The sequence below is a fragment of the Phallusia mammillata genome, chromosome 1, assembly GCF_965637545.1.
Source record: "Phallusia mammillata chromosome 1, kaPhaMamm4.hap1.1, whole genome shotgun sequence".
Classification (NCBI taxonomy): Eukaryota; Metazoa; Chordata; class Ascidiacea; order Phlebobranchia; family Ascidiidae; genus Phallusia; species Phallusia mammillata.
This window is the reverse complement of record NC_137252.1, coordinates 7,101,153-7,123,209: the sequence shown is the minus strand read 5'-3', so window position 1 is coordinate 7,123,209 and position 22,057 is coordinate 7,101,153. Positions and strand designations below refer to the sequence as shown.

General features: G+C 34.3%; 1 protein-coding gene across 1 annotated transcript; it reads left to right on the top strand.

Annotated features, from left to right (window-relative positions):
* Position 1: 1 nt before the first annotated feature.
* On the top strand, positions 2-21,606 carry LOC145215510 (doublecortin domain-containing protein 1-like). The gene is made up of 39 exons (XM_080084210.1): positions 2-230; positions 357-420; positions 527-697; positions 1,023-1,093; positions 1,307-1,454; positions 1,571-1,733; positions 2,113-2,306; positions 2,592-2,920; positions 3,052-3,151; positions 3,360-3,492; positions 3,991-4,145; positions 5,158-5,292; positions 5,956-6,122; positions 6,872-6,965; positions 7,032-7,172; positions 7,333-7,475; positions 7,895-8,031; positions 10,062-10,135; positions 10,200-10,328; positions 10,851-11,050; positions 11,123-11,234; positions 11,325-11,407; positions 12,128-12,327; positions 12,547-12,645; positions 12,738-12,825; positions 13,138-13,275; positions 13,656-13,846; positions 14,308-14,455; positions 14,788-14,899; positions 15,781-15,982; positions 16,674-16,921; positions 17,398-17,532; positions 17,852-17,954; positions 18,183-18,297; positions 18,692-18,882; positions 18,962-19,065; positions 19,385-19,507; positions 20,340-20,562; positions 20,760-21,606. Exons 1-39 carry the CDS (start codon positions 97-99, stop codon positions 20,954-20,956), a joined length of 5,694 nt encoding a protein of 1,897 aa, XP_079940336.1. The 5' UTR covers positions 2-96; the 3' UTR covers positions 20,957-21,606.
* The last annotated feature ends 451 nt before the right edge of the window (positions 21,607-22,057 follow it).

Here is a 22,057-nt window from a genome sequence, read left to right as displayed (position 1 = left end):
ACTTGGGTCGTTATGGAAATTTTATACGCTGGATATTTTGAAAATTAGCACAACTTGTTTGTTGTTTATTGTTGTTGATGCTATTTTCTGGACAGAATGGCTGAAAAGTCTTCCTTATCTGATCGAAAGTTATCACTGTCGACGGAAAGAGACACTTTGGAAGATATTATTGTTGAACTCTACAAAAGAAAATTAGAAATTGACGAAAAGAAAAAGAAGACATCAAAAAAGTAAAGTGTTTTTTGCTCTTGCCGTTTGCTTTCAGCTGATTTTTGCAAATTCAGTTTTAATCTTGATGTTTTTTGTCATATTTGCTGTGACTTTGTGAAGTATTTCCTTTATTTTTTTGTTTACAGAAAACCAAATAGCCCATACCAACAAAATGTGGCCCCTGAAAATATGTCTACATTTAACAAAAAGGTAAAGAGTTTTATATAACTTAATGGCACTGATAAATAAGCCTAAATGAATTGATACTAAATTTTGTGTTTTAAAATATATTTTGATGAAAATGTTATTTCTTTAGACACAAAGACAAAGACCAATGTCAGCGAAACCGAGCAGTAGAAGGAGAATAAACAGTTTAAATGTTTCACTTCCAACAGAATTTTCAGCACAAAAACATTCACAGGAAAATGATGAAAATGAATATTCTTCTTCATTTGACAGCGACAGTGGTTCTGAAAAAGATATTACAGTTACATTCTTACTTTTTGATTTATTACATACAATGTATAATAAACTCTTGTTTTTGAAATAATTGGCATATCGTATGCAAGATGGTAACATGGAAAAAGTTGCTATTTAAACACTAGTTTAACTGCCTTATAGAGCTCTTGTGGCTATTTTTTTGCACCGACGTTGCAACGTCTTATACAGGTTGCCTTCATACAACATCAAAACTTCGGTGCAAAAATACAATTGCCAGAAGAGCTTTATAAAGTTGATATTATGCCTGGCAGCAACAGCTTATATGTATTGTACCTATTTGCAATGTATAATTGTAGATATTGTTAATCTAGCATGATGGTGCCAAAGAAAAGAGAATAACTTCCAAGAAAGCAAGAACAAAATCTGCTCAAATTCTTTCCAGGTACTTGTTAATTACTATTTACTAAACTTTTTCATGCAATTAACCAGACATTTTTCTTAAAAAAACTGCTACAACTGAGATTTATGATCCCTATGCAATTAAATGCAATGTTCGATTAGCCAGATTCGTTTGTACCTAAAGACTTTGAACAAGAAACAAAAAGTGTTTGTGCGTAGAACATAATGGATAGTAATTATGCTAAAACCTTTTTAGGAAATTTGATGAAGACCCGCCCTTGTCTCCCAGCCATGATTTATCGTTACCTCTGTACCAACGACAGCCTTACACCGTAACATGCAATGCTTATAAAAATGGATTGTTTGAAAATCCAGTGAGACTGACAGCATCCAGCATCAAACAGGTTACCATGTTATACTGTAACTTTTTCTTTTTGCTGCCAAATGCCTCGAATAATGTACTATGCAGTAACAAGGTTATGAATTGGAATAACTTCTTCTCTTCATCTATTTTGTTTAGCTTTTGGAAGCAGCCACACTGAAACTGGAGTTTAATCAGGCTGCTCGGAGAGTTTTTCTCATAGATGGAAGTGAAGTTTTTCGACCACGCGATATTCCAAAAGATGCAGATGTGTTTGTGTCAAAAGGGGAATCATTTAAAGATCTGCCGAAGGCTTTAAAATGTAATATTACATACCACTGTCCGACATCATTTTTAAAATGGCTTTTTTAAGTATATAGTCGTTTAATTTTTTGATACTTTTAAAGGTTTATTAAAAAGTGTTAGCATACTTGGCCTTAATAAGGCATCGTGTCAAAGCAAGCCTGTCATAGAAATACTTAGGCTTGATTTGGTGTAGTGCTTTCTAAAGGTCTGCCACACTATGATTTACGTATCATTTTGCTGAGATTTCTGGTCTCCATCAACGTTTTTAGAGCTGGTTATTTTAATACATGTATGTTCTTAGCTAATCTTTTTTTTAAAGTTTTTTTTTGCAAAATGGATTATAGACATCAAGGTAATTTGCTTACGCTGTATTCATGTTTGTTTATTCTTAATAGACAATCAGCTACAAAGTGAATCAACCACTGTTATGAGATCATGCAAAAATCCTCGACAAAAGCCAAAGCCCCCGGGATTAAAACGGCTTCGTGAACTGGTTGGAAAACATACTCAGAGAATAATTGTGTTTCTCAATGGAGATGGAAAGGAAAGTCATGAAGTAGTGTTCAACCCCCAATATGGATATTCAAGGGTAAATAATTTGCCTCATGTAGAAATGGTTGTGCATGAAATGGTTCATGGTTAAATTAAAACCAGGGTTGCCATATCATCCTTATTTCTAAGATTTGTCCTTATTTTGAAGGGCAATGTCTTACAAATATAATGTAATGTCCTTATTTTTTAGGAAATTTCCTTGTTTTTGACTTGAGTCCTTATTTTGTGTGTTTTCAACAATTACAAAACTTTTATGTAAATCATCTGTACCGCTAAATATTTATGTTTTTAAGCTAGGTTTAAATCATAAATTTGTTAATAGTTTCTTGATGATTGTACACTGCGATTGAGGCTTCCTACATCAGCAAGAGCTGTTTATGATTGGAAAGGAAACAAAATTGTATCCATGGATGGTGATACATCAAAAGAAAAAACAAAAGGAAAATATTCAGATGATGAGAAATCGAAACAAAACCCAAAGTTTTTGCCAGTTGAGAAGGTGGACCACATGTTTTTCAAAACAGCTTCTGTTGTTTATGGCCCATTGTGGGTTTCAAAAAGTGAGGGATTTAGTCCAATAGGTGCAAAGGCATATATGGAAGACATTAGATCCAACATACAAAGCATGCTGCAAAGTGCAAAGCAATGCAGGTTGGTTACTGTGTATGACATATAAAACAGGTTTAATGGAAGTACATTAATTTTTTGCGATATAGTATTTAAAACCAAAATTGGAAAAGAAGTTGTGTGATATTGATTTAAGAGTTTTTTGTTTCTTTTAGGAGTGACCTGGAATTATTACAAGATGGCAAGGGGAAAGATGTTTCAAATGCAGCAGTTAAAAATTTAGATGAAGAACAATTATATATTACCTGGGAAAAGGTGATTTTAGACAAAATCCAAAAAATATTTGTACATGCAACTCTGGTTTATTGCATACCAGTTAGTGGCCTGTGCCGTTTTATTGCAAGGGTCTAATCCCATTATTTCTTGGTAAAAAATGCTTGCCAAATTGGATACAAAATAACCTGAATTGTCTGCATTAAATTTTGACACTACTTGGTTATCAACTTAATTTTGTTAAATGTAGGTATGTGAAGACATACAAGATTTTAAAAATTTGTTGAAAACTTACAAAGAAAAGATTAAGTTCCTTGAAGATTCGATCGAAATGCAAGAAACAGAAGGACATGAATTTGTGATGAAACATATCAAGAAAATTGGTAAGACTTTCTAATAGCACTTAATTTAAATTTGTTTCTTCAATTTTCTCCTATAATGACATGGTTACTTTGCTGTACACTGGTTAGTAGGCCACTATTTTTAGCATACAGTAAACCTTGTTTAATCCGGACCTGTTTTGACCCAAAACATTGTCCAGATAAGGCAAAGATCAGGATTAACCGTTTAGTTAAAGCCTGACCACATTACAATTTATTTGTGCCTCAAGGATTGGGCGAAGATCTGGATTAACCGATGTCGATTAGTTAAAGTCTTACCACGTTACAAATCATTTTTACCTCAAGTTTTGTCTGAATTAGGCGAAGATCTGGATTAACCGATGTCGATTAGTTAAAGTCTTACCACGTTACAAATCATTTTTACCTCAAGTTTTGTCTGAATTAGGCGAAGATCTGGATTAACTAAATCCAGTTTAACTGGGGTTTGCTGTACTTTAATTATAGTTAAATGAATATTTGTGATTAAATTTATGTCACTAGAATCAGATGATCGTCTTGTTGGCAACCATGGATTAAAGTTTAGAATTTATGAAAACGGTGTCGATGATCGATATCAGGAAGTTCATGTAAATATGCGTGACATCCAGCGAGGGTCACAAGGTTCAGATGATGACAGAGCACTTGTGAAAGCCAGGGTAAGATGACTCAGCAATTGTTGACATAAAATAAATCGCCTTATGTTGAGAAGAAACATGCAGTCAAAGACTTGATTTACTGGTTTTAATCAGTGATTTACTGCATCCATCCTAAAAGCATACACCCTAATCATTGCTGAAAAAAAATGTTTGGTATATGAACAGAAACTCATTTATAGAATTTAAGTTCTTTTGTAACATACAAAACACATGTTTTTCAGACAACGCAGGTTGTGTTGTATAGAAATAGAGTATGGATTTTCAACAATTAAAATGTTTGTACCAAACGCAAATCATTACTATAGCGGCAGCCAAAATCAAACTTTAGTGTAATGCAAAAACACTTGCTACTAAAAAAAGTTTATTCAGTATCATTTTTTATTGTTTTGACACCTAATGCGACAGCAGGCACATTTTGCAAAGTAACAAACAAGTTTACCACCATAAGCAAAGACCTGGCCTTTTCAACTGCACAGTTTCTTAACACAATTGTGATGGAGCACTATTGTGTTATTCAAGTGTTTCTTAAGTTTAAAGAGGGTCTCTTTAAATTAAAATCAACTCTTCAAATGGCAATTGTTCGAAATTTAAAACAATTCAACCAACACTCCCTACATACTTGTGAAACTGACTTTAATAGAACACCTGCTTCTTCAGCAACACAAACTTGATGACATGTGAAGATTGATGTTATGGTGTATGCCTGGTCTTTTGTGCTTCAACATGTGTATTATTATACATTCCATTTATGTATATACAGTATATATACATTAACATAACTTCATTTGATCTCTGTGAATATTGTTACACATGCCTATTTGACAGGAAAAATTTCATGAAAAAAATCACAAATTTGTATGAAAAAATCCTTTTCAACCCAAACTGGTTGAAATTATTACAATTTAATTGTTTTGTTTGTGTGAGTTCCGACAGAACTCACAATTATTGGCAGCAACAATCCCGTGTTGTCATATGCTATGTCAAACAAGAAAGTGAATGTGTTTTTTTTCAGTTTTTGGAAGCTTTGACTGCTTGGCACAAACCACTTGATCCGAGCGGACCTGCAAGAAGTGTGATTGTCAAAAGATTATTTGATGAAAATGGAAACGAAATTAAAGATGTTCTCTCCATCCAAAATGAAGACAAGGTAAAAAGTTTGTGTTAGTACAAGTTGTTTGTGCTGTTATGTGTTGATTTTGTTGTGCTATTGGACTAGCATAATACTGGTTAATCGCATACTATTTACTTGCATAAGCTTAATGACGAAAATACTGGCCAAATAGATGTAAAAAATGACATGATTGATTATTAAATTTTTTTGGCAAATGCTCATGCCATCATCAGTGATATAAGGGCCACATCAGTTACACCCGTTTATAACCACTTGTGTCATATAAAAGATTGATAAAATGGTTTGAAACAAGAGTTGCTTAAAGCAATAGATAAAAAGGTGTGCAACATTGGTGTAAAGTTGAGTATGGTAGATAGGTGCAGACCAAGCACAACAAAATACATCAATTTTAAACACACTAACACAGGAACAACATAACATGTGTCCATTAAGTATTGAATAAGAACAATGGAATGGATATTAAAACAACATTCATTCAGGGTTTGTGGTATTGTATACAAATTGATTCAAGAAGCATAATTTGATAACAGTCCCTTGCTGTGCCAAGTACTTCTGCGAAATTTCCATTACATGGTCTTTGTTGGCCTGAGCACAAAAAGATTGGCAAATTGATTATTCAATTAACCGGATTTGGATTGGAGATTTTACACATATTTCTAATGCCTATATCTGTTGCAGGTTTGGCTTTCCTATGGTGAAGAATTTAAACCCCTGTTCACACCAGCTTTAACTCTGAGCTTGGAAAAAGTGGGTGCAGTTACAGTGGCAACCGATAATGGTGAAACACAAAAAGCATACAAGGAAATGTTAGACATTGGGAATGATCTTCCTAAAGGGGCTGAAAGGTGCTTGATTGCTGCGATATTTTATGTTTTTTTAAGAATTTGTTTAAACCAGGGGTCTTCAACCATTTTGGCTTAATCGACCCCCCCTATGAGATTGTGATTTGTATAAAAGTTCTGCCTTTTGAGCAGATGTGGGCGGTTAGATTCACCTAGCAATACGAAAGCGTCAATCAACAGTTAAAACCTAATTTATTGCTACTATAACACGCAAGGTCCATTTCATGCAATTCTTTTACTGCATCTGAGAACGATTTGTTACATCATAGACAAAACAATATTGTGATTATGCGCAAACAATCGCTTTCTTTTGTTGAAAACAATAGGGCATTACTCGGTAGAGGTGAATCCTAAATGATGCTCGTTACCGTAAGTATGGCCCGTCTCCATACATAGCCTCAATAAAGTGTGGCTAATTAAATGCCCGACCTTGGTTTCGAGATCACAAAAAGTACAAACAATCCCAAGTAAACACAATGTATTCAAATATTAGCATGTTTAAGCTGATGTGTCCTTTGTCCCTGGTGTTTGTTTGCAAGACGAATTATATCTGCTTGCAAGTTGAAGTTAGCTGAGTCTCTCAGTTTTTGTACATATTTATACAATGAGTAATGTTAAAATCGCCCCCCAACTTCCAAAATTTTCACCATCGCCCCATCGGTAGACGAAAAAAGCCCTGGTTTAAACTATACATCAATTTGTCTAGAAAGTAATTATGTTGTTTTAAATGGGAGTTTTTTGTTTTTGTTTAGAGCATCACAGTGGGAAGTAACTGAAGGTTTTCCAAGATTTTATGATTTTACTCCTTTGGATGAGATGAATTCAGTTAAAAAAAGTGAAATTGAGGTGAAAATCTACAGTTGTCTGTCAAGTAGATAAAAACATGACACATATTATTCTGTTTCGTTTCAGAAATTACTTTCATTTCAAGAATATTCTGTCAATGACCATTATGTTGTTGCCAAAAAAACTGATAAGCCACTAGTTTTAAAACCGAAACTTCTAATTCAACAAAAAATGTCAAAAAGAGATCTTTGGCCAAAAGATGCACAGGTTTGAATTTGTACATAAGATTAAAAATTATAGTTTTGCTTTTTGTGATGTTTTTTTACTGGTTTGTTTGTCATTAGTTTTCATCTTATAAGGCATTTGTTATACTTAAGTCTCTGCCTATTGGTATGTTTCTGTTTGAAAACAAAACTATTTTTTGTAGACTTGGCTGATCAACCAAAATGGTCAGATTTACTCACGGGCATTTCCTGGCCTTGCTCTCTCATTGGACAACAGTCGACCAATCACAGTAAAATTTAAAAATGGAGACATTGTGGAAGGTTTTGCTGTAACGATACTGAAAAAGTAAGAATCCCAGAAAAAAATAGAAAAATGCTAAGAGGCTAAAAATGATAAAATCTAAGTTTGAAAATTGCGAATGGTTGTAAACCTAGAAAATTCAGTATGAAAAACTACTAAATCTGTCGCTATATAATTTTTTGTATTTTTTGCTTTTATCCCGCTTGTTTTTGGACACTGATGATGCTTTTTATAGCGAAATGCATTTGTTTTGATAAAAAAAATAAACTATAGCGACAGATTTAGTGTTTTTTCACACTGAATTTTCTTGATCTGATTTTAATGACCCTGAATCGCTGCGGTCATTTTACTTGCAAGGAGATTTCAATAATAAGAAAAGAATTACTGGTTGTAAACCTATTAAAATGATTTGTTAAAAAACATTTTTTCTGTACATGTAAGATACATTCCTACTAATGTTTTAGGTATCAAGGTGACCCTTCTCAGAAATGGAGTTTTACAGCTTCAGGTCACATTCACACTTTAACACAATCTGAACAAGTTTTAACACATCTTGATGCCAATCAGATTGCTGACATTCAGGATCATGTGAACCAAAAAGGTAACAGTGACTTTTAAATCCCGCACAAACCTTGATTCTTGCAAAGAGTTTGAGATATTTGGTAATGAGGAATATTTGGTTTTTATTTGGATTTAACCCTTTAACTGCGGCGGGCCCATAAATGGGCCCGAAGACATGGTCAGTTGTAAATCGCGATAGAAATCAAAACGCAGCGAATTTTTTCCCAACTGGAGTGCGTTTGAAAGCTTATGTACAATGGCTTCTATTTACGTCAAAAAATAATATGTTTGTATTTGAAAAAAATTAATTACACCAAGGACAAAATGAAAAAACACAAAAAAGTGATTTTTTTGAACTTTCGTTTTCTAACTTCATTTTTTTTGTTTTTTACGCTTGGGTGGTTACTGTACAGTTACTTGAAGGCTATTTGAGGGCTTTGCTGGTACATTGCGGCGATCTTTGTGTACAGTTTGACATGTGCTGTACTGAAAATGGCAAGAAACTATGTAGTGGGGAACAGTATATTTGTCGGTTATTGCTTGCAGATATAGGTTTATAAATCAATTTAGCTTTGCTGTAGGTAATGACATCACTAGTTTATTAGAAAATTACTGCTGTAATAGCACTAGTAATCTCAAAAGTCCATGTCTGATGGCCTGCATTTCAGTTGTAACAGGCTCTTGAAGTGCATTTACCTGTGGCAAAAGATGGGAAATTTCACTAATTCAATGAACAAGAAATATAGTAAAAAAACAATGCAAAGGACTCTAAAAATCATGTTATTGTTCTCTGCCATTACATTCTTTGAATTTGTGTTGTTCATCCTACTTTTTGTGTTCAATGTTATCTAATAAACACTGTACTTTACCAAACGACTTTTGACTACAATATGGGTTTAATTAACTGATTACCACTATAATTAGTCTCCAAACTGTAAAATTGGCAAATAGAAATGTTGTTACACAAATTTCAAGACCAGAAAAATATTTTTTTAATGTACAGCAACATAATACTACAAACCAAAATTCACATTTATGACGTCACACGCTAATTAATGACGTCATCAAAATAATTGCACCTAGGTTTTTTTTTAAACGACCTGCTAAACAACTTGAAACTGATATTTATGTTGAAAAACGTTTTTGAATGCTGTTTTTCCTAAAAAAATACAAACAAAATGACGTCACTTTCTAAATGATGACGTCATCAAACAAATTTTTTTGGGAACTTTTAGAAAATTTCATACACAACAACTTTCCCAGAGAAAGTTACCGTCTATCTTCTACCGATTTTTCTAGAAACCTTATTAAGTGTAACCATGTCCAAACGCAGAATTTTAAGAAAAATAATTCAGCAGTTAAAGGGTTAATATGGTTTTGTGCGCCAAATATAGCGAAGTAAGATGCATAGCCAAACAAATGCGTAAAATTGATTGCTAAAATTAAAATGCATCTAAAACATACAGAAACACTTAAATTGCTTGGTGCACTGTTATACCAACTGATGTAAAGGTCCACCAAGTGATATTAAGGTGCACCAAGCAATAAAAAACTGCAAAAAATGACAAAATGGTGTAAGAAGTTATTTAAGGTGCCCATTATTACTAAGCCCTAGTAATAATGTACTAAGCCAGCTGTTGGCAACCTTTTTTGCACTGCGGACTGTTTAGCTAAAATTTTATCGCGGACCGGTCTTAAAAAAAAACTATAAATATTTAGCAATAAAAACGCTTAAATTAGTTATCATCCCCGGGATAAATGGGCAAAAGTTTTATACCATCTAACCTGAAAAAGTATATGACCCGGTAACAAACTCCTAGCGGACCGGTACTGGGCCGCAGACCACTGTACTAAGCGATCCAAGTGTTCCTGCATATTTAAATTACACCGCATAATTTGTGTATTTTTCTGATCCAATTGCAACTCTTTTAGTTTGTTTTTTGTCCCATATTATTTGCATCTGCATGTTTGTGCAGTGATTTAACTTGACTAGTGCTCAATTTCTGCATTACCCACTCAATAAGTTATTTCTTATTTTTACAAAATCAATAAACTATGTTTTTGTTGCAGAACAACCTGACTCCCAATCCGGATTTAGTCTCACACCAGCCCAGAATGCCACAGGAGGCAACAGAGAGTACACTGTGAATCTTGTCTCATTCTGTGTGTAACTCTATATTAGTTTAATAACACTAATCACATTTTCAGAATGAAGACATGCCAGTTTCACTGATTGTGGCTGACAGGTTACCTTACAAAGACAGCAAATCGAAATGTCAACGCTGGGCTATTAAGCAGGAAAGCCTGATAACACCAAGTCAATGGAAACATACAAAGGTAGGGCTTATGTACTAATACAGAAATTGTCCTGGTCCACAGATGCTCAACAGACGATTCCAGTTACATGACATATTCAGCACACCTAAATCTGTCTGTGTATTTCCTATTGCTAACTAAGTCGATGTCAGCTAAGTAGTGACAAAGGTAGGGCAATGTACAACAGAGGAACATGCATTTTGTTCATTTTGGTTGGTTGTAGGATGATTTGCATAAGCTAGTAGTATACAGTACTATAGCCCTCTGACAAAATGACTGATGCACGAAGTGGAGAAAATACATTAGGACCCCTTAGTTTTCAACCATTTGTGGTTACTTATTTTGTTTTAACCTTATTGATCGGCACATTATAATTAATAACAATTTTACATTTTTTCCAACTCTTTTACATAGATTTTTGTTTTTTATTTATTTTTCCATTTATGTAACTAGAATGGTATTTTGTCTTTCACACAGCGCAATAAACTCAACTGAACAACTTGTTCCAACCCGTTTTAGCTAGAATTATTTAACTCTGTAAAGGTTGCAAATCCCAAGTGGAAGAAAGATGCTTACTCGTGGCCTGTTCTCCCCGATGGAAATTGGAACAAGGATTATGATTGGCCACTGGAGGGGGTGCTTCTCTCCAATGTATCTCCACCTAATCGGAAAGAGCGAAAAAATTCAGAGGACGAGGTTTTAAGGTTGAAAGTTTGTCAAAATGGGGAAAAGAACAAAAATAGGTTTGTGTTGCTAATTATGTAAATTAAGTTTTGGTATTTTGTGTGCAAACCGTAATGGAAACTTTCTTTTAGGTTTGTGTATCTTGTTGCACCAGATTTTAGCAACATGCAGAAAGACCAAAAACCAAAACTTCTCAAATTCAGACGACCAAAATCGAAGACGGATCCAGCACAAAAAGAGCAGGTAATTTTTACAACTGAAAAATATATATCAACATCGAGACAAAAACATAACTTTGGACAACACTTGTACATTATCATGATGTTGTTTAAGGAAAAAAGACAACTTGAAGAACTTGAGTTGAACATGTTTTTGGAAAAGGCAACCTCCTTGTTGGATCTTAGGTTTGCTGCCAGGTAACTTCGAAATTATAACTTCTTTGTTTGTTATTGCTAAAAAAAATGACAGAATGGTTGGTGCAACTGCCAGGTGTTCACATATTTGTGAGTTCTAGTACTATCTCAGCCACTTGTGTTTCCCTGAGCAATGAACTTGGGCAGTATTGTGTTCTCCCAGTGGGACCTGATGGTTTAACTCTGGGGTGCGCAACCTGCGGCCTGCAGGCCAAATGCAGTTTGTTGACTAAAGGTTGTACAGCCCGCAGAGACGCTTGGATTTCAAATGTAATGGCAAACCAGTCCAATTATTATGTGTTTTTGAGCAGATTAATGGGCCCGGTGCTATTTTTCTGCTACCTGGCATTTTGTGGCTAGAATCATTTTACTTGTAGTTCAACATATAAGTAAAATCACCTTGTGTTATATAAAGGTGCAGCCCACGATTTAATCTTGGCAAATTTATTTGGCCCCACAATGACAATGGTTGCACACCCCTTTAGGTAATTAAAAAAAAGTACAATAAAAAGTCAAAAAGTACAATAAAAAGTCAAAACGTACAATAAAAAGTCCCACAGACTTGCAATGAAGATGACAGCTCAATGGAGGACATAGTACATTCAGTCATTGCCCATCCAAAGAGGATAAAAATAAAACAAACAACAAAAATACCATTGAGATTGTCACTTGTATTTCGTAACAATTTTCTTTTACCACTTAAATACCCCTTTTTAATGGCAGACGGTTGTTTGATGAAAAAGGAAAGGAACTCAGGTCATTAAGGGGTCTCAAGCGCCACCAAGTGGTATATGTATCCACGGGAGAATCTTGGGTTGACCCCAGAATGACAAAGTCTGAGCAGCAAAGACGACAATTACTTTCAAAACTCAGCAATGATGTATCAATGATCAAAGCTTACTGTGTTCTAAGAAATCCACAAGGTAAAGCTAATGATTTTAGGATTCATTTTTTCCTGGATAATTTAGTAGTACCAAATAGTTAGTTTGACTGGGTAATTTTGTAAGCCAAATACCATTTTAACAATCACGTTTTCTGCCACTGTTGCAAAGTTTGATAATTGCATAGATAATAATTTTGTTGTATGTCTGAAAATGAATTGGATTCTCAATGAAAAGTTAATAAAAATTCCCTTTCTATAGATATGGTGTTGGATCTCAGAAATGGAGCTGTCTTGGGGTCAAAACTTACACTAAGGAATTGTTCGATGATAAATAAGGAACGAAAAGAGCTAGTGCAAGGTATTTTTTCTGTGCTCTTTCATTTACTTGCAGATTCCAATTTTTATCCATGTTTATAAAAGCATCTTAAGGGAATTTTTTTTTGTTTCAAGGTGGTATGCAGCAAAGCGTCGACAATCCAGGACGAAACTCTCCAGAAAACTCGGCTGTCGACACTTACCCTATAGCTGAAGGTTTAAGGTAAAAACGTTTCACATTTCATTTTAAGGTTTTCTTGTTTTAGTTTTCAAAACCAACATTCCCAAACTGATTTGAAATGACTTAAAATATTGATTTTTTTACCCAAAAACTTTTTTTAAGGTTTTAGGTAAAAGCATACCACAACTAAAATACTTTTCATGTAAAGATTTTTTTGTTTCGTTTTTTCAAACATAACTTCCTAAACTGATTTTTGAAAAGACTTTCAATTTTTTACAAACAAAGTAACATCTTACTTTTTAATGTCACAAACCTGCTCATTATTTAAATTATATGTTTGTTTTCTTGCAACAGAAGTGCTCATGCACAGTCGCATTTAAACAGCGACAAAAAAATGCACGCAAAGAAGTATCCATGGCAACAAAGCTCAGTATCTGAATCAGCTGAACAATTACCAACCGAAGAAATTGATCAAATTACAAGTGCAAGAAGGTAGCCAAAATATTAATGTTGTCTGCAAAAAACTAATGCATTCATAAGTGGGTTTGCAAAATAAACATGTGCACCTTTTCATCTACTGTTTTTATGCGACGCTTGTTTTGCATCTTTTTTATCATTTTTTTACATGACTCAAGTGGATATAAATGGGTGCATTTGCCAAAACATCAGCATTTGCCAAAACAATTAAGCATTAAGCTTAACAGATCATCTGCAAATAAGCCTAACTAACCATTGCTTAATTGGTATCTATGCATAAATAGATAAAATCGGTGAATTTATTTTTATCTCTTTTTTGCATAAGTCCAAGACTGTAATTTTGGTTCAATGTATTAGCATTACAAATTAAACTTCAATCAACATTGTATTTTCAGTTCAAAGTCAGAGGGAAGAGGGAAAAAATCAAAACAAGTTGGAAGCACAAGTCAGAGGTTTATTTTCAAAGATGGATTTATTTCACCAGCATCCAACTCTGATCTTGTGGTTGGAGTAACAGGGTTGGATCTTGATAATATTGGCTCCAATGTGGAAGTTCAATTGTGCAAGAAATCTCTTGACGACCCAGGTAGAATAAAAATTTTAACTCATTGTAAACATGGAAGCCTTAAATTTATGGCTTTTATAGCAAATCCTTACAATAAAATGTGAATGATAAAATCACTAAGTACTGTCAACCAGTCTATTTTAAATTGACTGGTATCCACCCGTTTTGTCCAACACAGTTGTGCTAAGATTCCAACATTTTCAGGCCCTTTTTGAAGTGCAGTTGTCACATTTTTACCTTTCCCTTGACTTTTGCTTTTGATGTATTACAACCATTAAGATTACACAGCTATTTCCTCTGATCACATTATTATCATATAGTAGTATGATTGTTACTTTACAGTGCAAACAAAATGCAATACAATGTTTTAATAGTTTAGCGTTTTGGTTGCTCATGTCGTTGGGATTTAGTGCAGCATATTCAATGACATTTGACATAATTACGGAATTAAATTTTAAGAAATGCTTGCTTTGTGTTTTTAGTCCAACAGTGGGAGTTACTTGAAGACGGATTTATCTGTTTGAAATGTAATCACAAACTTGTGCTGGGAATTTCTTTGCCTCCTTACAAACCAGGAAGTGATGAACTTGTCAATTTTGAGGACTCAGCGATCACAATTCAACACAAGAGGTACATTTCAGGCAACCTATCAATCCATAACACTACTATTAATTTTACATACTTGCAAAAATGCTATCTTAAGGCATTGTACAACTAATAAAAGTCTAAAAAATAAACAAATTATTATTGTCGATAACAAATTCAGTTTAAAAACTTTTTGTATATTTTCAGCAATTTAAAATTTAATCCAAATTTTGCGTACCTTACATAACTGTCTATGGGTAATATTTCAAAGGAAGATTGTTTTCATAAAATTACTAAATTGACTAAACTTTACATTTTCATGAACCAAGTTTATGTACTTAGTAAACATTGCTTGGAATAACATTATGTTTTATCAGACAACATACTTACGGCCGTGCTCACCAGAAGTGGTTTTGGGATCCAGTTACATATTTTATTCACGCATTCAAGTCACAAACTAGTGACAAAGAGATTACAGCTGCTAATCATGTGAGTGAGAATTATTCCTTGAAACTTTACAAATCCTGAAAACATGACTTAGTTCTAATGCACCTACATTGTATTTTTTGATATGATGTCTTCTTCTTTATTCCATGCTCTATACATTTATCATTTAGTTGAAATAAAGTTCCATATTAAATAAAGCTGCAAACTGTTTTGACCTATAACAGGGATGGCGAACCACTGACAAAGTGACCCACCACGTGAATTCCAGTGACCCACTTGTAGTTTTAAAATTTTATTCTGATTACTATAGGTAGGTTTACCAGATTTCCAAGATTAAAAAGCAACACAACAGTTAACACAACCTCTACCACATTGCCTATTGTCTTAAAAATTGTTGAGTCAATTGTGAGGCAACAGATATGTTTATTTAAACGTACAACTTGAAACGATTTGTTGTAACTTTGTTGACGCAGTTCTATCAATATATTTATGCGAATCCTTGTTTTCACACCTGAATTCCATAAAAGCAAGTGTTAGGAAACGTCTCAGCTCAGATATGACTGCTGCGTGTTTTAAGCTGAAAACTACCTGGGATTACAAGACTTGCAGAAAAGATGCAACAACAAGCATCTTAGCATTGACATTGACATACAATAAAATATGTAACCCACTTCGTTTTCTTTTCGAATTTTGATATCATGTTTGACCCATTCAACTAAAAGGTTCGCCATCCCTGACCTATAAGGTCCCATCAGTGCAGCTGGTGACACTACATAGGCAGTATAGTGTAGGCATCTGCAGGCACTCCAGTTTGTTGGGAGCAACAGACACTTTATGCAGCTTACTTATCATTTATTGCCTTAATGTTTTTTTCATTATAAAACTCATTATTTCAATAAAGTCTTAACCTTATTTTTTATCAGGTATCGATCTGCACTCATGCTGTGTCAGGCCCGGAGGTTTTATGTCAAGAGGGTTTCATTATTGATGTGCCTGGGATTTCTCCTTCTGATCCTGTGGTTGTTTGTTCATCGTGTGCCAAAGTTTTACGGGGAATTTATCAAGTGAACAAGGCACCTGATAAATGGAGTTTTGCTTGTGCAATGGGAATGCCAAGAAAATGGGGTAAATAGTGCATGAAATTGTGCATTTGAACAGTGCTTAAAGCAGTGGTTCCCAACCTTTTTTGTTACATTCCTCCCTTCGCCCATTTTCGAGTTATTCATTCCTCCCCATAAGAAGAAAAACAAATATAACATAAAAAATTATAGCAATTTGAAATACCTTATAATTAGGTATGTCCATTCAGTATCCTCTACCAAATGTGAACCGGGTCCAAATTATAATAATACATAATAATGTATATACAAAAATATTCTGTAACATTTCCAATGTAATTTGTTTTGCAGTTTTTATGAAATTCCTCCCCTGAACTCATAAAATTCCTCCCGGTTGGGAACCACTGGCTTAAAGTCTTTGTACATAATCTAGAGTGGGGTTAAATGGGGTTAATTTTAAGTGTAGTCTAATGCAGTGATGCTCAAAAATAGGGTGCCTGTTTTTATAGTGAAGCATCTACTTCTTTCCTTTGTTTCATTTTTTATTTCCCCAAGGCTACACACTGTTGCAAAAACATAGCCACATAAAAAAGTTAAAAAAATAGTTATCATGTATATCCATGGGTCACTAAAACCACAAATATATTTTTTTCAAAGTTTATTTTAGAGGGTTACATCAAAAAAGTTTTGGAATCACTGGTCTAGTGTAAAATAATCACTATTTTTTATTTTAATGCTATACAAAACTTTGTTTTTAGGTTTGAAACAAAGAGGGAGCTTTGCTTTTCTAAACGGAAAAGTTGACCTTTCGACTTTTGAAGCAGACACAACTTTAAATCATTGGAGTTTGCAGCTCGAAAAACTTCACCAGGAAACAAGTTTACGTTTATTAAATCGTGAAATTCGCACGAGTGTGCCGACTCAAGCATGTAGAGTTTTGGCTCGTCGTAATGGCGAAGGACGACTGAGACAAGGGGAGCTTGTAATTGGTACAAGCGTTTCTGGAGTAAGTTATGAGTTTATGAAATCAATTTTAATCAAAAAGCTTATGGTAATTTTTGGTAGTAATTTTTGGTAAAATTATGGTAATTGACTTATATTTTGGGTGACAGCTAAAAATTTAATCGAATGTCAATCACCCATAAATTACATCAACTTTAATTGGACAATATAAGTAAAATCTGTCGCAAAACAAGCATTTTTAAACTTCTTGAAACAGTTCTAAAACTGCTAACTGTGAGTGTTTGAACTGAACAGTATCGGGCCCTACAACAGGCAGCATGGTCATCGACGATCGTTGATATGTGATTAAATAAGCAAAAATTGAAAATATTGTAAGAGTAACGAAAACAGTGGATCATTATCCCAAATTTGCTGAAGTTTAAATACTGCCCAAACTAAGACTCGGGTCAGATAACTTACCTATAAAATTGGCTCTAATTACACTTATTTTAACCATTGCGATGGGTTTTTTAATTGTAGATATTGGAGCAATGCACCCAGCGTTTATCACTCGGAGCAGCAGCACGAAGGTTATACACAAGTGATGGAATGCATATTCTACACATGGATCAGTTGATAGAGTGGGCCACTGCTAACTTCTTCAGGGCACAACAGGTTATAATGTAGATTTTTTTCTACCACAGTAACCAACTGCACATTCGTACAACAAACTGTGTCGCTGTTCAGTGGACATATATAATGACCATTTCTTACACTGTGTTGCACTCCACTGTTGTGTAAACATATTGTAGTTATTGTTAACCTGATTGGCACTGATCAACCATTTTCTAGACAATGTCAGGCTTGAAACAAACAACTTATAAATCAAGATTTTTACCTAATCTGTATACAGTTTTTTGTCCAAATGCATCTAAGTTTTTTTTTATCTTGCAAGTTATGTTTAATTATTTTTTTGCCTTTTGTGTTCTTGTAGGAGGAGTCAGATTGGAGGACATTTGAAAATGGAAATCAAGCATTTGAAAGAGAGGAACCAGAAGGAAATTTTAACTCTCCAAACCTTCAGCAAGGAGATGAAAGTTAGTTTTCTCCACACAATTTATGTACACTTGTCGATGATAAGAGCAATGCCAAGTCCATTACTTACAACACCAGTGATCATAAATGCTACTTCTTATATCATGCTGTTATGGTGACATTTAGTCCATGTGCTGTGTTTTTATACTTTGTAACACCAGTATGTCTGTAACCATAAATTGAAACAGTGCTGTTGCAGAGAAAAGTCGAACACATTTTTTGCTTTGTAGCTAATCATTCAACGGAGGGGACACCAGATCACACCAGCAATGAAGTAAAACTCTCGGAAGTTGCAAAGAAGTTGAGGCCACCCAGTGGCAAAAAACAAAAGGAGTCAGACCAAAAGTAAGAATTAAATTATCCTAAAAATAAACAATTTAAAAAGAGAAAATCAAAAAATGCAATAAGATTGTTGACTGTTTGTATTCAACAACAAACTTTACATATTTTCTGCCACAATATTGTGCAAAAGTGGGTACATTTTTATCTATCGTTTTTTAAATGACGCTTATTTCACACCTTTTTATCATTCCTTCATGTGACTTAAGTGTATATAAACGGGTGTAACTGTTGTGGCCTTCATATCACTGATGGCATTAGTAATTGCCGAAACGTTTGAAAAATGAAGCATGGCACTTTTTCTGTCTATTTGGGCCATTATTTTCACTATTAAACTTATGAACAGATCCGTACAAAATGTTCCAAAAGTGGGTAGTTGTGTGATTTAATTTTTAATCAGGAGTTCTCTGGAAATTCCGCTTTCTGTCATTCTGCGATATCCGATTGAAGTTTGGGTATCATGTGGTGAAAACTTTATTCCACCTATTGTTGCTGAACGCATGATGGAAGACAGTTTGATAGGTCAAATAAAACGGAATGCTGATAATCTTGTCCTTGACACTGAAAAACATGTGCTTAGGCATATGCAAGGTATGAATGTGTTGTGATGTCTTCTTAAAAGCAATCAAGATCTGCTCAACTTAAATAAATGAACTTAATTTTTTTAAAGGCAGAAGATTTAAAGAAATGAATCCCAGAGAACTGAAACCAACCAGAAGTCCGGAGTATCCCATTCTGATAGAGGGAGGCTGGCAGGAGACCACAAAAACAGAGGTACAACAAAAACCTATCTTTGTGTTTTTGCATATTTTATGCCACAACTACTGTGTCAAAAAATCAACTATCTGTGGAACTTTAGAGTAAAGATAAAATTACTAAAGATAAGTGTCTAATTTGCTGCTAAAATAAAAATAAAAAACTTAAAAATATAATCAACATTTTTTCGTTTAATGTAAATACATCAAGCCAAAATATGATGAGCTGCAGACAGTGCACACTGTTTCGACCTATAAGACTCATCAGTGCAGCTGGTGACGAGAGTTAACATACATTGCTACAAACACATTAAGTTTATCATCTTTTAAAATTATAGGCTGGAAAGTTGGAGCAAGTTCATAAATTAGAGGAAAAGTTATCAGAGCAAAGACCTCCTCCCCCATTCCCCAAGACGAAAGGAATCAACTTTAACAGAGAGCTTTACAGGCAACCAATTAAGGTAAAAAAAGTTTGCTGGAAGAAAGTTGACCTAGAGAAGACTAAAATCTTTAAACAATCATTTCTAAATGAGTTAAGTTGAGTTTATTTCGCTTGGTGAAAGACAACATAGCGACACAATTGCACTAAAACAATCACCAAGCCGGAAATAGCTGCGCAACGTTAAAACGTTATGGATGAGAGCCAAAACGCGCTGCAGCTACACCGTCATTACAAAGCGTTAAGTGTCTGGGGCTCACAAGAAAGTGAGGTTGGCACATTGTGGGTAAACCCGACTGGGGGTGGAACGTTGGTGGCACCAGTCGAGGGGGCCTATCAACTAACCACCCGTGTTAGAGAAAGAGGGTGGGGTTCGACAGGAAAAGAAACCCTGCCGTATAGTTTCAGGCGCCGGAAGAAAGAGCACACACACAAAGTACATATTCATGCTATTAGTACACTTTGGACTAATATTAAGTTATCCAAGTATCTAATTTGAAAGAAAATTGACTATTCTATTGAATAACTTAGATATGAATGACAAAAAATAAAATGATAAAGAACATGAAAAAAACAGTACAATAGAAATAAAAAATGAATAAAAAAAAAAACTCTGTGCAAGCGTTGGTTGAACAGCTTAGTTCACTTGATCCCTTGGTGAAGTGACGGGGGATCTTTTCAGTCGGTTCTGTTATGATAAGTCCATTGACAGTAACCAGTAATGCTAATGGGTTCGCTGATCTCATGAAATTTGTGAGATGGTTCTAAAGAACTGGTGTGAACCGGCTAAATTCCACCACTGAATACATATTATTTGCAGATACCATGTGGCTTTAAAAAAACTATATTTGCAGAAACGAGTAATGGTTTACCAGAAAGGGGATTCTGTACGCAAGGCTGCATATGTTTGGGGTGAAACAATTGGTGAAATATTAGCTGATGCCACTGTTCGACTTGGAATGGCAAAAGATGCTCGGTCACTTTACAATGAGGAAGGAATGAGAATAACTTCTTTTGATGTTATAGAGAGAGATTGTTTGCTGTGTGTGACGTCTGGAGAAACACTTAAAGGGCGTCGTAAGTTGTTTGATAAATGAAATGTTTTTTATCTCAATTACTTTCAAATAAGAATTGTAGGTATTGTAAATTTAAGAGAAAAATATTTTGTTCTTGAATTTGTTCCACTAAATTAAAAACTAGTTTATCAAGAATGATTGATTAAAAACGTTTTAAAATGCACGAAGTGGATCTTTTGTATATTTCATATCTTCTAGCCAAACAGAGCAATATGAGAATGAAAGCAAACTGGGCCCAAGTTCGCAAAAATAAAGGACCTGAAGGGACGGAGATTAAAGTTACACCAAGACTTCAAGACTCTTCACCAATTGGCGTGGACCCATTTGGACCCCCAGGACTGGCTGAAAACCCCACTCCTCCAAGTGTTGCATGGGAAATTACTGACACTGATTAGGTTTTCATTTTCAGTTACCTTGTACCAGCATATAAAAACATGTTATGTATATGTATGTATAAATATGTTCCTTTATATTGTTTAAAGAAATCGAGTCAGCAACTAACACTGATGTACTTATTTGTAGTTAAGGCAGGAATGATTGCTAAAATGTTTGAAAACAAAGCATGTCCTTTTTCATTCTGCATCGATCAGTACACTTGTCCTATTTTTTGCAATCACAGACAATTCTATGTGAGTAGTGTGGCCTAAGATTGTGTATTTTCCGAATACCAAATTGTACATTAAACTGTTAAAACGCCTTGTACCAAATTTTTGTTTTGGTTGGTTTTACAAATTGAAAACTTGTTTGTTATTAAAATCACGTCCTTTTATGCTCAAGTTCTGCAACCACTGTGCATTATTTCACCTAAGAAGCAATTCACTAAATATTGTTCCTTGCGATGACAATTATGTTTTGAGATTTTTTCATAACTTTTCAGTGTTTGTGCCATTTTTTTCAATTATCCTTTTAATACTATTTTTGCTGTGCCTTTACATTTTAGTGGTTGTTAATTTGTGTTTAGATTTAGAGAAAGTTTTCTGTATCTTGTACTGTGTTTTTAGTAATCTTAAATATGTTTGTCGATAAATAAAACAAAATCATGAAGTGATCTTGCTCTTTATTTGCAGACATAGTCTTTAAAAACAAGAAATTTTACAACTTTTAATTTTTAGGTCCCCAAATAACAGAAAGTTGACATTCTGCAAAGTTTTAGCGGCAAATCCTTTAATACATGGGTACATCATTGTAACATACTTTTGCGCATTTCTACACTTGGCTGGTTGCAATCAGTAGTATTTCAATCACAAACTGCATGTTGAAAACATAAATGTAACATTTTTGGCTTATTTTGAATTGCACATGAAAATCTGAACTCGCATTTGACCTAATAAACATGGACCATTCCATACAAAAAAGTCCAAAACAGAATGTATGTAAACAGCGCTCCCATTTGTCCATTTAGCAACAATTGTCTTCGCGCCATGAAGTATTGCTTTGATGAAGATTTTCGGCCTCCAGCTTTCAGTACAAGTCCAAGGAAAAGTGACAGAGCACAT

Coding starts and splice junctions, on each gene's coding strand:
- LOC145215510 (XM_080084210.1), top strand. CDS start 97: ATGGCTGAAAAGTCTTCCTTATCTGATCGAAAGTTATCACTGTCGACG. Junction 4,146..5,157: donor GAGCACTTGTGAAAGCCAGG/GTAAGATGACTC, acceptor GTTTTTTTTCAG/TTTTTGGAAGCTTTGACTGC. Junction 6,966..7,031: donor TTAAAAAAAGTGAAATTGAG/GTGAAAATCTAC, acceptor GTTTCGTTTCAG/AAATTACTTTCATTTCAAGA.